The sequence below is a fragment of the Saccoglossus kowalevskii genome, chromosome 6 (assembly GCF_978046115.1).
Source record: "Saccoglossus kowalevskii chromosome 6, keSacKowa6.1, whole genome shotgun sequence".
In the NCBI taxonomy this organism is placed as follows: Eukaryota; Metazoa; Hemichordata; class Enteropneusta; family Harrimaniidae; genus Saccoglossus; species Saccoglossus kowalevskii.
This window is the reverse complement of record NC_140646.1, coordinates 11265174-11280668: the sequence shown is the minus strand read 5'-3', so window position 1 is coordinate 11280668 and position 15495 is coordinate 11265174. Positions and strand designations below refer to the sequence as shown.

Sequence of the window (15495 nt, the reverse complement as noted above, 5' to 3'; positions counted from 1 at the left end):
TTTATTATTATTATTATTCTTATTACCTCCATGGTGTCGCATAATCACGATAGATAGAGACTGTGTTTGCACGTAATGACTAGAAATTGTCTATAGCGACAACGCCTGTAAATGTGCGACTTGGCACATAAGCAAAGTACGCAAAAATATATTCACATTCAAGTTGGTATTTTATAATTGTTGTGTGAAAACACGATTTCAGTTGTAATCCCGACATTTGTATGACACAGAGTCGAGCCAAAAAATCTAAACAACACAACGTGAAAAAAAAAACCATACAATATACGACTTCTCAGTCCTATTGTAATTTATACTTACATCACCGTGACTGGAAAAAGATCTCGGCCTGCATGGTGTATGAACTGAATTCGTTTGAACTTGGTGCTTGATGAATCACGCGCGGATTTAGGGGAGGCGCGCCAGGTGCGCGCTCGCTCATCAGCCCGAAAAAAATAACAAATCAATTGACAGACCCAGCCCACCGGAGGCCACGTCAATGGGAGCGCTCCTTACCGAATTTCTGGATCTACTAGTGTGCACGTCTTCAGAGTGTCTGTTTCGCGCTCACGGACACTGAGCGCGAAACACACAAAGGAGGTAATGAGTTCGGTGTGTCTGTATGTGTAATTACAACATATGTACTTTAGGGTATTACATAGACATGTTTGGTTTTGGGACCATGTTTATGCATATTAACCATTTCCTTTCAGCCTGTGCATGCAAAATCTTAAAAACTTTAAAGCGGATTTTAATCCAATTTGATACCAAGGTACCTTGGGATAATGGCAGACATATTAAGTATGTAATTTGCATATTGTCTCAAGCCATTCTGTGTAAGCTTATTCTTATAAAGTTTAGAACGGATTTGTTTTGATGAAATTTGCTATTTATTGATGGTGAACATTTGCTGGCTGATTATCTTAACCTCTAATGATGTCAATGCTCTTTCACTGACTGTTCGCAATTTTTCATTTCCTAGTTATTTTTTTTTTATAAAACAACAATGCTCGCAAATCTTTTGCATTCACATGGGAGCTTTGCAGAGTTTATCTTTTATTTATAATGAATGCTGTTCCGAAAGCCATTGACATATCGAGACCGTGTAATGGATTTACTGTATACTGTACGTTGGACTAACTGATAATCAAATAAACAAAAAAACAACAACAAATAAATACATAAATAAGTAAAACCACTAACTAATATGATCAATTTGGTAGTTAAAATTGAATTAATAAATAAAACAGAAAATATAATTCTTTCATAGTGATGTCTCAATATTTAAACTGGTAGTAAATGGAAACGCGAGAAAACAGAACTTTTGTGATTCATACTCGGCAGCGATCGGAAATCTTGATCAGAATCCGACAACGACGCCGGCCGTCAGAGGGCGCAGACAATAATGTCTTTTCGAGAGTATATTCCGTCATACCAGGTTACAAAAGGTAACTTATCTTTACCATTTACACAAGAACGCGGACCAACCTCAAACTGCACTTTGTAAAGCGTATGACATCAAGTCGGATGCCCTGCTGTCTGACATGTGTGTGTAACATGTCGTTTAGAAATGTTTGTGGGCGTGAAAAAAAAAATAATGTAAGGGTGAATTTGATTGGCTGATGAAAATCAGACTATCGGAGTGCTTTTTTTATGTTATGTTTTTATACATAATGAAAGAAATGTTCGCAAATAAAATCTCCGCTAGATATGCCTGTTATGTTGACCAATGCGGTATATAGATGTCACAGATGTTTGCAGAATCAACGAAAATTTCCCCCTGACTCTCCGACAGGGTAACCAATCAGGCTCGTTTTAACAACCAAGCTAGGTCCTTGTACGCATGCGTTTAGGTATTGGTTCTCTTGGACTATTTCAATATGGCGGCTGATAGCATGGCGTGACTTGCTACATTTTCTTCGAAATGTCTCTTTTTCATACGGTAAGCTAGGTTTATTTTGTCCAGTATGGCCGATTAGCACATGCCAGAGTTATTTGCGAAGGCATGAACGATATGTCCTTGATACTGGCCCAGTATAAACCGTCCATTAAAGTGGTCTATCCGTACCGTTTTTACGTGGGCTGGTTGGCCGGTTGGCCATCCCGTACAGTCATATTTTCCACTGTGGAGGAGGGGCTCGTTGTGAGTTTTTGTGAGTGCCGCATATTCCAGTTCGTTTTTTCAACAACGTAATTGAGTTAACAGTTCCTGCGAAATGAACGTTTTGGTTTGGACAGCGTGGCCAAAAGGAGTAATAGTGTGTTAAATGCATCAGCCGACATGTAAACCATGCCCCACAATGTTCTGGTTCTGTAGATGACCCCGTCAGTGTCCATGGTTTAAAGTTGAATGACCCAGATTGTGGTACAAGACATGACCTCTTCTCAACACTGTTCAAAGCCTTTGAAATTGTGTCAACAGTTCTGATACGTTCTTTAACTAGGTGCCCTAAAATGGTGCTGGAATACAAAAATAAACTGTTTCTCAAGTTCATCTTCTGAATTCTTGACATGCCTTCCATCATACTGTGTAAACTGTTCAATTTTTGCTGATTTTCTTGAACTTTTCATGAAAGTTTTTGCGACTTTGTCAGGAAGCTTGTTAATTTTTCAACTCAGAAAAAATTGTTGTGATTTTCACTTCTCCTGAAAATCACCAATATTTGGCTTCCGTGAAATGAAGCAGACTGCATATTATGTCACATTGAAATAATATCCTTCATTCATAAACATGAACTCTATATGCAAATATGGGGGTCATAATCGATTCGTGATGTCAGGGAGTTTTGATTACGTGATTTTAAATATTTCGTAGCTATTAAAATAATGTTTCAAACCCCAAACCATTATCAAAATTAAATTTTACATTACCCTTCTCCCTCCTACCCCCAAAACCGTGTCTTGTGCAAATAAACTCCTATGAGACGACATTACACACACGCTATTTCTACCAAAGGAATTAAAAGAGGACTGAGGGGAAAAGGGTCTGTTATTTCTGCAATCTGTTGTTCTTGGTTTAATGTTAAATCTGATCAACAATCAACTTTTTCAATTCGGATCATATTTGAGTTGTTTTTTATTATCAGTGTTATAAAAAGATCAATAGTATTGGTGAATTGATTCTCTTTGTACACAGTTTTGGAATGAGGATGCCGATATACTTTAGACACCGAGATGCATGTTTGCCAAATAAACCATGCATATTGCTGCTGATTTATACTAATGGTAACTCAAACCTTGAAAACAGCTGCTAGCACTCCATCACAGTTTTAACAACTCTCCAACTTTTTACCTTACTTTCCTGATCATAAGCCCAGGGGCCTCAACATGTAAACACAGGGAAAACAAAAGGTTGACTTATACTCAAGGACGACCTCAGAAAAGCTGATTTTTTTTTGTGGTTTAACATTGTAACTACTTTTACAGTGAAGAAACAAACATTTTCATAAAAATACACACATTTTATTAGCTCGGCTGTCGACTTTGTCGAGCGGAGCTTATCATATGAGTGATTGTCCGTCGTCGTCCGTGTCAATGTTTTACTTTTTCGACTTCTTCTTGAAAACTACAAGCCTGAATGCTTTGATACTTGGTGTATTTGTACCTTGGGTAGACCTCTCTCAGATTTGTTCATTTCATGATCATATCTTCAATTCCCTAATTTTGGTGAATATTTGTCATTTTTGGTAAAAAGTGATATTTTCGACTTCTTGTTAAAAACCGCAAGTCCAATTGCTTTGATATTACATATATAGGTACTACATGTGGATCTCTCTCAGATTTGTTCATTTTGTAATGATATCTTTAATTCTCTAATTTTGGTGAATATTTTTGTCATTTTTGGTAAAAAGTGATATTTTCAACTTCTTGTTGAAAACCGCAAGTCCAATTGCTTTGATATTACATATATAGGTACTACATGTGGATCTCTCTCAGATTTGTTCATTTTGTAATGATATCTTTAATTCTCTAATTTTGGTGAATATTTTTGTAATTTTTGGTAAAAAGTGATATTTTCGACTTCTTGTTGAAAACCGCAAGGTCAATTGCTTTGATATTGCTTATATAGGTACTACACGTGGACATCTCTCAGATTTGTTCATTTCATAATGATATCTTTAATTCTCTAATTTTGATGAATATTTTTGTCATTTTTGGTAAAAAGTGATATTTTCGACTTCTTGTTGAAAACCGCAAGTCCAATTGCTTTGATATATTATACATATAGGTACTACATGTGGACCTTTCTCAGATTTGTTCATTTTCTAATGATATCTTCTCTTCTTTAATTGCCATGTGCATTGCTAACAGCGGAGCTATCTCAGCCGACAGGCTGCTTGTCTAATGATATCTTCTGTTCTTTAATTGCAATGTGCATTGATAACAGCGGAGCTATCTCAGCCAAGAGGCTCCTTGTTTAATTTTCCTCTGACGTGCTCTATGTATTCCCTGTCTTAGTGCTACCTGTGATCTGTACCATGATTTGAGCACAGGTTTTGATTCATCTATGTAGCATGTGGACCTTTGTTCAATAGAGTTTGTAATCAGTGGAAGAATGAGTTCACTCAAATAGCACTTGCCACTTCATGTGATTAAATTACTACGGTTGTCAGTTTCAGTGACGTATAAATAGCACATTGATGATTTATTCATGAATGATGTGTGAGAGTATTTATTTTTGTAAAAAAAAAAAATGCATGTTTTCAATGTTTTCATCTATGGCTTAGCTACTTAATTTTGAGAACCAGCACTGTTGAATATAGGTGCAACAAAAACAAAATAACATGTCCTTTGTTGCTTATTTATTGTAAGTGAATATTTTACGTCAAGTACATTCATACAAATTTTACAATGCACCAACATTTTTATGTATGCACACAATGTAAGATGTGTGTTAAATGATCATTAATGGAAATATGGTAATTTTATTGTCATCATTACTGTTAAAGGTCAATACAAGCTGTAAAATAAAATCGCAAATTAACATACTAGTAGATGTATCAGTGATGAACCTTGGATAATATGTCTTGTAGCATTTAACTGTATTTTCTATTTTATCATACTTGTCTTATAGGCCCATCTCCAGTAGAACCGAATAAACCCTAAAAATGCATTTGTAGCATATTGAATCCTTAAAATATTAGTATTATCACTTATTTTAACCATGGAAACACCTCTAAATTTAAGTAGCACCACTAATTGAGCAAATAGCATTTTAAAAGCTTATAATTATCCATTAATTTTAGTGTATAGTAGTGTGCTTAAAATCCGACAAAAAATTCACTTTTTTGGCTTACATGTGCCTTTATCAGAGGTGAGATTCTAATAAAACAATTACAATAGTGAGTACTGATATTATTGTTTGCAAATACCTAGAAATGTTTGAGCAAAGTACATTCAAGTATTACACCCTATGGGTATTCTTTTGGTACATATTTATAAACATAATTTCAGCTCTGTTTCACATGAAGAAAATATCCACTCTATTAAATTTCCAGGTTTTTTCCCTTTAAACTAGCCAATGAAGTTTTTTCAGCTTGAGCTGTTTACCCAAACAAAAAAAGAACATTTCTGATGAGAAAAACTGTGTTTGGTTTGCTGCTACATGTATGAAAGTAAAAAAAATCAGGTAATATACATTACCCATTCAACTCTGAGGGTGCAGTCCAACGGACCCATTATGTCACAAATGTTTAGCATAATTGACAGCAGTGATAATGACGAGAATACGTGAATTTCTTCATACAATGAACCAAGAACAAGAAACAACCTATCGATTTCTCATTCTATAATAGAACATTTTGAGTTCAGCCCCCTTCCCCAGTCTTGGACACATCCATTTTCACTTGAAGGTGTATATACAGCTGACAAAAATGTATAATTTTTTGTTAAAATGAAAAAAATTGCGTGCAGTGTGTACGCAATATTTCCATAATCCATAATGTCTAAATGTGTTGTGAAATGATTTGCTTGTGTAGATATTAAACATCAGTTATTTCACTCTGTCTCTACCATATGCTAATTGATGTTATTACTGTTAGTAAAGTAGAAATAATCAACATTTACTGGCAGTGTTTTTCGGAAATATCAGTGTTGCTAGGTGCACTGAGCTGTAGTTGATGACATCATTTCTCTCAAATTGGTATATTTGTATATTTAGTAATAAGATAATACAACACTGAATTGATGCTTTATGGAATTTCATATACAAAATGTACATGTGTCTGTATCTGCTTTATTATCTGCTTGTCAGAGGTGCATGTTTTTATACATTTACTATTGTTTAAGGCAAGTTAGTTGATATTCAGTTGCTGGAATGGCAATATTACTTGTTCTTGACTAAAGGTCTACCCTTAGTGTCAAGCCTACATATTGTTAGATGCTGATGTTTTTTTGTTTTGTTATTTTATTCATAGGAATTATCATTTGGGGACTTCAGTGGACTCAGCGCTGAAGAGTATGATAAACTTTTCGGGGCATTGAGAAAACCACTGTCAAACAACAAAGTTCAGGTGAGTTATTTTGGATCATTGAGAAAACCATCATGTAACAATAGATTTCTGGTGAGTTATTTTGAGGTATTGAGAAAACTACTGTCTAGCTGTAGAGTTCTGGTGAGGTATTTTGAGGTATTGGTTAAATGTACCAACCCATACTCTAGAAGAAATTGAAATATTTATTTTTAACAAATCAGCCTAAAACTGTTCAATTCTTCATTCCAACATTGTTGTACTTATCGATTTATTTTGTTTCCCTTCTTATTGTAGTGAATGACTAACATTTAATTGTATAAAAGACATCTATCATGCATACTAACTTAAATTTAATTTTTCACATCTGTAACTTAACTGTAAAACTTGTCATCACCATATTTCTTCAGCCAAATTTTTCTGCACTTCTTTCCTATATTCTTCAATATTTCTGGAAATGAACTCTAATTTTGCAGCGAACAAACAAAATTTGAGTCAATTTTCAGTTTCTACTAAAAAAAATGGCTATTTTTGTCCCAATCCACTTTTTGAAGGAAAGTACAAACTATTAACTGGATTATTTTGTGATGAAAAGCGGCAACTGGTTGTGAAAAGGTTAAACAATTATGTTCTAAGAATAACTTGTTACTATAATATCAAATTTATTTTATTTGCCCATGCCCATGCTTACCCATATGGGGAATAAAACTAGTGTTGACCTTTAACATTCAGTATGCTAACTGGTAATTCTCTTTCATTCATTCATTCAACATGATTGATGCGTCCAAGTACCACATTATTCAGATGATTATTGTGCAGTGTAGAATTTGTGTTCAAATTGCTGATTTAAAGCTATGGTACTTTCAACAATAGAACTGTTCGGAGCACATGTTCTGTTCAAATACATTGTATTTATTGGTTTACACTGATATATTAGTATCTCTGACAAGAGTATTCAAAGTTTGTTGTGTACAGGGCATGTATCTTTTTTTATATGGCTAGCATCTCTTTAAAAAAAAAACTATTGTTGATATTGAAATTATCATGATTGGCTCTCAAATGAAATTGTCACACTTGGCCTTTGGTGGCACCATTCAAATTTGGATATTATACCACATTTGCTATATTAGTAGTGTATGTATGTATGTATGTGCACGGTTTCATAAATGACACATATGTGTCTGTGGTCAAATAAGAGGTAATATAATAATCCTGTATACAATAAATGCCACTATTAGTTTGGATGTGCTCTTTTTGGATAGGCACTTGAAATAAAAAAGTAGTGATTCTTTTCTTTGAATAAGCGAGTTTAATCATCCAAAAATCCATTCTTTTCACATGTATCTTTACAAATCACCTGCTGAAAGCCTCCAGGGATATGAAAGACAGGGAGACTACATCAACTGTACTGTTTACTGTAATATTGTCTTTATCCTTTCAGTTCCCGTGGAATGAAGAAGAATATATCCAGTCAGGGATTGAGGCTTTAAGCACAGGTATGTACAGGAGTCAGTCGGGATTGAAACTTCATGCAAATGTGCAATACTAGAACACCAAGACATGACTGTTCAATTAGTTTAGATATGTGTAGTTACTGGGCTCACCTCTCTTATGCTTGACTTAAAGGTCACCTGTCCTTGTATTTTTTGCAGGGCAAGCCATTTGAGAGGAGTGATCTCCCTTCTCTCCTAAATGCCCCCCAAAGCATAATTTTATGGACGGTCAGAATTTTAGTAGGCAAATATCTAGATTGTCCAGGGATTGAGGTTGCAGTGTTCTCACCAGATATGAAACATATACTTACTCTCATGAGCCAAATTGTCTCATTAAAATACAAGCGTCAATTCATGTATTTATGAGAATCATTCATGACAATTCAAACGTAGAATAAAATTCAAACATAATCATCAGAGTACAATCCCTCCACTACAAGGGAACAAAATACTTAATTTCTATCTCTAGTTCTACATGGATGGGTAATTGTCTCATACTTTCTAAACTGATGGAACAATTCTACCCCACATATTTAATTACAACTGAGAACAACTGAGGTTACACTAGTTATATAGTTACTGTTATATTTATACATTATTGTTTAGTAGCTTGACTTCCTCCTAGTGTGTAGATACTTGCATCTATCCACATGTATTATCAAACTCAAACTTTTTTTTTCCCTTTGTTCTAGATGATGAAGGCAGTGTTGCTGACCACACTCAACTTAACCAGTATGTTGTGATCCACTGTGCCAACGCTGTACATAATATTGCACCAGCACAGCTGACTGACAAGACTGTCATCAACACGCAACCAATCTGTGCTAGCACTGAACAAAGCAGTCATTGTAACCCTGCTCATGGAAATGACAAACAAGCCATTGGAAATACTGTAAATAATGTACAAAATGATAAAGAAAACTCTTTTGAGTCTTCAAAAGATGTCTATTCCAGTTTTGACAACGGAGATAATGATAATAACGTGAACTCCTCTGAAACCTCCTTGTATGGTAATAATGGAAATGACAAACCACGCCGTCGGAACAAGAAAAAACGAGATCCAAACTACTATCAAAAGTATTATGAAAATCCTAACAGTCCCAATCATGGGGATCAACATGATGGTGACCAGACATTCAAAGAAAATAAACAAAGATTTGACTATGATCGAAATCAAGAATATTTGCAAGAGAAAACTACAAACTCCACAGCCCCTCGCAATGACATAGTGTTGCCGGAACTTCCTGCAGCTCATCGCAAAGATGACATTTCACAGAAAGCTGCCCCGGCTCCCAAGGATATAGAGTTGCAGGCAGTTGCTGTAGCCCCCGGCAAAGACATTGTGTTACAGGATCTAACTGCAGCTAATCGTAAGGACATTGTGTCGCAGAATGCTGCTCCAGCCGCTCCCAAGGACAATGTGCTGCAGAATGTTTCTAAAAACAATAAAGTGCCTAAACTGGAGAAGGTGACGCAAACGGATGAATTCCTTGTTAGTGTGACCCAAGAACCTGTGTTAACCATTACTGAACCGGTGCTCTCACAATCTGTCCACACACAGCCCATCCCCACTAGAACTAGTACTGAACAAGAGGTTATCTCTGCCAACAAACCAACTGAACATGTTCTGCCAACAGAAATTATTACGCAAGAAACTGCTACAGATGCAAATAATAAGGTGTTAGAGGCAGTGGCACCAGTAGATGTATCATGCCAAGGCATGCCGAAAGATAATGATAAATTGACAGGATGCACAGATAAAATTGAGACAGTTAATATTACAAGCACACATGCAATCACTGACAGCACTATGCACATTGACAAAGGGGAATCAAATACCCACAATGCACTTGGTGCTACCCAGGATGCACCAGTGCACAGTGAAAGTCTTTCTGAGATTCCAAAGGAATCGAGTGATGGGAAATCTGAAGAACCTTTGCCAGTTTCAGTGCAGGAAGAGAATAATGCCAATGACTCTAATAAACCTAAGGTGTCATGGGCTGGTTTGTTTAAAAACACAGCTGTTTCTTCCTCCTCTCCAGTTGCCTATGTTAGTCATGTGAATAGTGATCCTCCCAAACCCCCACCTGTTGCTAAAAAAGCATTAGATGATGTGAGCGAAGAGGAAATGCCAGTAGCCCCGGAAGATGATAAAAGGGCGAATAACTTGGGAGGTAAGTAGGTCTCCAACAAATTGGAGATTATCAACTCGAACATGCATTTTTTTCTGTTCAACACGAGATGAAATGAAGAATTCTAGCAGAATACCATGATCAATGTTTTTAAACCCTCTGAGTGCCAGATATTATTCCCAGCCAAAATTTTGTGTAAATATTTTGACAGGTCATAAAATTGTAAAACTTCATCTTCATTTTGGACCATACAGACTGTTTCTGATGTTGTATTTATTTTTTGCTCAAAGTATTTGTCAACTTTTCATGTGGAGTGAAACAGACATATAAAATAATTTTTTAGATGGTGCCAATAGTTGACAATGGAGCTCAAATGGGTAACTGCTATGTGTGAAGCACAGTATTTGATTCTTTGCAGTATGTCTATATATTTGCTTCTGTTCATTAATATTTCAAGATTTCACTGTAATAGGTTATGTTTTTATGATCAAAATTGATAGTTTTTTTTCCAGTTTTGCTAGTATACAGCGCCCTCTGTTGATGAATTCAATGCATGTTACATTTTATATTTTGTACTATTTGAATAAATGCAAGTTTACCACAAAGTGTTTGTAAAGGAGCACAAAGTGTAACTTAAGTACCAAATTATTAAATATTTTTTACAAATTTTCCAAAAAAGTTTTTTTGGTTTTGGATCAAAATTTTCACCTAAATATTCAATGAATGACCTTACTATTACAAGAAATTATTTCGATAAGAACGAAGTTGACAGTAACTTTGGAAGGGTTGAATAACATGTTGGAATGTAAAATACTTGATGATGCTATCATGCTATAGTGTACAGCAATATGTTCTTGCAATGCTGCATTATGTATTGAGCACATAAAAATAGTGAAAGAAATGGACAGAGGCTGTGTCATTGTTAATGACTTTTTTAGCCTTCGCAGACGAAGTCTGCCGAAGGCTTATAGATTGGGTTCTGTCTGTCCGTCCGTCCGTCCGTCCTTCCTTCCGTCCGTTCAACCGTCTTTTGCCTCCTATAACTTTGATATGCTCTGTCCAATTTTTTTCCAAATTGGTGCAAATGTATATCTCAATGCCATACATATGCACGCCAAGTATTTTTTTGATTCGCCAAAGTTTCACTGTGTTTTTCTGTGATTTTCAACATTTTACTAGTACAAGTGCCGAAATTTGCCAGAAAAATCCGAGTTTTAACGACATCTCGCAAGAGAACTGGCATACCGTATTGCGCATGCGCCAGTCCAACCGCTGAGGAAATCGCCGTCGATTTCGTCTGAGGATATTTTATTCCGGACTGTATCTTTCTTTGCACAAGGCTTACATAGATTAAATTCTATCTCAAAGGTAAGAAACTGTGCCAATGGTATTTATTATGAACTTTGATTTATCCTTTTGTGTCCTGACTTTAGTGAGAAACTAGCGATCGCACAGTGTCGCATTTTGCCAGAAAAACAGTCCTGCTATTAGTTCAAGAATTGGTTATGAAACGTGTAAATCGAAAGTCTATCTTGTCATTTAGGAGGCTTGGGAATAACGTTTGGCATATAAAATACTGGAATAATAAAAACGTAAAAGTTTAGAACACGCTGATCGTGATTCTGTTATGTACGATTGCTATTTCCGGTGTTCATTGGCAACTGTAGCAGATTGAAACTTGGTTTCGTGACGACACATTAGACTAGAATTATCGAGAAAACACAAGTCAAGTTCGGCCAACCGTGACTGCTTGAAAGCAATGATGAAATTGAAAAGTACTTTAATTCAATATCAATGAATCTATCATCACTTTTAAATTACCTTTGAAGTAAATATGATACCCGAGTGCGTTATTGCATTCGTGACCGGGACTTCCATGCTCCATGCGGTGTTGGAAGTTTATCGGTAAATCGAACCTCTGTCAACAGAGACACATTTTCCCAATCAGCTATTTATTTCGATACAGAAGTCAGGGTGGCAATTTCAATGTTTAGCTACCATAATTTATCTCCATTATGAGCAGGAAAATAAATTACGGACCTCGATTGAGATGGATTTAACGGCGGCCATGTTTTTAAGGGATATGTGAAATAATATTAGGGAGGGGGTCAAATTCACGTAATCCTCAATTTTAATGATGTTGACTTAATATTAAATTTTTTTTTTTCAAAACTTCGGATATTATTTTATATAATATTTTAATACAACTACAATATGTTAATTAGTATGCAAATTAATATGCAAATTAGCAGCCAAGCTGAGACAATGCAATCCAGTTCAAAGGAAATTTGACATACACTTAGGTTACATGATCACTACCTTTGCTGATTAGTTTGTTATGCACTTCTATCTGCTTTTATATTAAATGTATTTTTTTGTATTTTTCTCAATAGTTTTTTAGCTCCACTGTCGACTTTGTCGAGCGGAGCTTATCATATGAGTGATTGTCCGTCGTCGTCGTCCGTGTCAATGTTTTACTTTTTCGACTTCTTCTTGAAAACTACAAGCCTGAATGCTTTGATACTTGGTGTATATGTACCTTGGGTAGACCTCTCTTAGGTTTGTTCATTTCATGTTGATATCTTCAATTCTCTAATTTTGGTGAATATTTTTGTCATTTTTGGTAAAAAGTGATATTTTCAACTTCTTGTTAAAAACCGCAAGTGCAGTTGCTTTGATATTACATATATAGGTACTACATGTGGACCTTTCTTAGATTTGTTCATTTTGTGATGATATCCTCAATTCTCTAATTTTGGTGAATATTTTTGTAATTTTTGGTAAAAAGTGATATTTTCGACTTCTTGTTGAAAACCGCAAGGTCAATTGCTTTGATATTACATATATAGGTACTACATGTGGACCTTTCTTAGATTTGTTCATTTTGTGATGATATCTTCAATGCTCTAATTTTGGTGAATATTTTTGTAATTTTTGGTAAAAAGTGATATTTTCGACTTCTTGTTAAAAACCGCAAGTCCAATTGCTTTGATATTACATATATAGGTACTACATGTGGACCTTTCTCAGATTTGTTCATTTTGTGATGATATCCTCAATTCTCTAATTTTGGTGAATATTTTGGTCATTTTTGGTAGAAAGTGATATTTTCGACTTCTTGTTAAAAACTGCGAGTCCGACTGCTTTGAATACTATACATATTGTTCATTTTCTGATGATGTCTTCAGTTCTTTAATTGAAATGTGCATTTCTAACTGCGGAGCTATCTCAGCCGATAGGCTGCTTGTTTTTATTACTTTTGATAGCTTGGCATCCATTTGGTTCAGCTCAAGTGAAATTTTCGGCACAAGTACTCTGGCTTTTTGCACATTCTTAATATTTTATTTTTGCAGAATCCTGTGAATATTAATTTGACAACTTTGTAGAGTGGAAACTATTGAATTAGTTCATCCCAGACTCTGTGGTAGAACATGTTTAAAATAGTACAGTGTGAACTGCAATTTCTTTCTGGCTGGTATAAATTTATTAAGTAATATTTTTTCGTACTAAAAAGACTCAAATATCTTTTTTAATTAAATCTTACAGCCAATGGGAGCACATATGCTACAACCTCTGCTTACTTTGGACTAAATGTTTTTTTGTTTTTTTTTCTTTTCTTCAGGTGCAGAGCCAGATTTTTTTCTCAGAAAGCAAAGGCACTGGAACTACATGTATTACAAAAACATACCGGTGCTATTCACTGCGTGTCTGACAATTGTATAAAGTTTCGCAGGTCCTCTTTTTTTTTTACTTTGAGAAGTTCCGTCAACCAAAGCATAAATATGTGTTTTCTCTGCACATAAAATTTCACATGATTTGTTAATATTAATGTACAGTACTCATTCCGCCCAACCTCCCGCTTTTATCACTTTTTTTCCGACCGCTTATCGCTTAATTTCCGACCGCTCGCTGCTTTCCGACCGGAAACCGACCGTTTTTTTTCCGCGCGTTCGCTTTTGTTCGCTCGCTTTTGTTCGCTCGCTCACTCCTGCTATGGCTGGCTTCAGAAACATCGTCCGCTTGCCAGCCGACCGCTGGAGTAACAATGATCGTACATTGTATGTATAAACTTAAGTTTTTATTCGTAATAAATTTAGGTTTTAATGATGATTCAAAACACAACGCCTATTGCTTCTCTGTTTTGGAACAAAGACGCCTTCAAATCACTTGACACATTGTAACGTTTGCTACGCAAGTCGAACTGTGACCTGTATTTACATATTTACGTCCTTGTGTGTGTAGTTCAAGCAGCTATATAACTGGTCAATCGCGATATGTATTGAGTACTAGTATTTGTGTGTTGTGTGTGTGTTTCTGTGTGTGATTTTGACTAAATTTATTTCGAACGGCGCTCAAAATAATTTGACACTTTGTTATTTTCGAACGCAACTCACACTATGACCCTTACTCAATTTGGATAAGTAATACGAATGCTGTAGTTAAGAAAATCTATTGGTTAACTTTTGCTCGTGTCTGGGTGCGCAAAACAAAACTGCACATATAATTATCGCATAGCTGAATTTCTACAAATCAATTGGACTTAAACTACTAGTATATTGACTGTGACGATTAATCGCTTGTCTGAGTACATGCGGCGAAGAATTATTGGATTGGCAGCAGCCGGACGAAAAATGAAAGAGATCTCGGAACAGTTAATTTGTTGAGGAAAACAAAACAAACGCAGCCAGTGATACATTTTGAAAACAAAAATACAAAATAAACGCAATCAGAGGCGCCGACCACGCGCGTTGGAAATAAATAAAACGTGTTGTGACAGTCTCACCAAACTCTTTCACTCGCGCAATATAATTATGTTATTTCCCAAAGCACTTATATTTAATAGTAAATACATTGACGAAAAACACCGCAAGAAAAATGTAAATAAGGCTTGTAATTACTAGTAACTCTACTCGAACGCAATATTGATCACTGTACAAGTGGATAAATTCGAACCGTCATCAAATTCAAAATTCAAGCGATCTCGTTGAATGTCAAAAATAAACTCGATGTTTAGAAAGACAAAAACAACACCATATTAGAGTGCAAAAAAAGTTAGCAGCAAAGAACGAGAAGTGCATGTGGGAAAGCGATGAGTGAACTCGAGGAAAATTATGCTGATGTGAGAACAAGCCATATACCCGCGGAGTACTCGCTAAAACATCGAGAAAATGTGCCATTTCAAAGGGCACCCTTACAAATAATGTCTGCGATTGTGTGAACATGATAACGTGCAAACAAGGAACAGAGCTCGTGGGTCCACAAGGAAACTTAGCGATGACGCAGTTAGATGTATACAGCTGTTGAAAACAGAGACTCCTTCGATCTCATATAAGCAGGTTCACGTGGATGTATCATTTTCAACTATTACCAACAACGCTATGATAACAAAGACATTGTGAAATT

The 15495-nt window shown here is 35.6% G+C and overlaps 1 protein-coding gene across 1 annotated transcript in view; it reads left to right on the top strand.

Moving 5' to 3' along the window:
* The first annotated feature begins 1831 nt into the window (after positions 1-1831).
* The window catches only part of LOC100378663 (uncharacterized), a 43039-nt gene continuing 29375 nt past the window's right edge, over positions 1832-15495 (top strand). Inside the window, exons 1-4 of the mRNA XM_006815571.3 lie at positions 1832-1939; positions 6414-6509; positions 7909-7963; positions 8653-10134. Of these exons, the coding sequence (XP_006815634.1) occupies positions 1922-1939; positions 6414-6509; positions 7909-7963; positions 8653-10134 (1651 nt within the window). The 5' untranslated portion in view covers positions 1832-1921. The remainder of the gene's footprint in view (positions 1940-6413; positions 6510-7908; positions 7964-8652; positions 10135-15495) is intronic.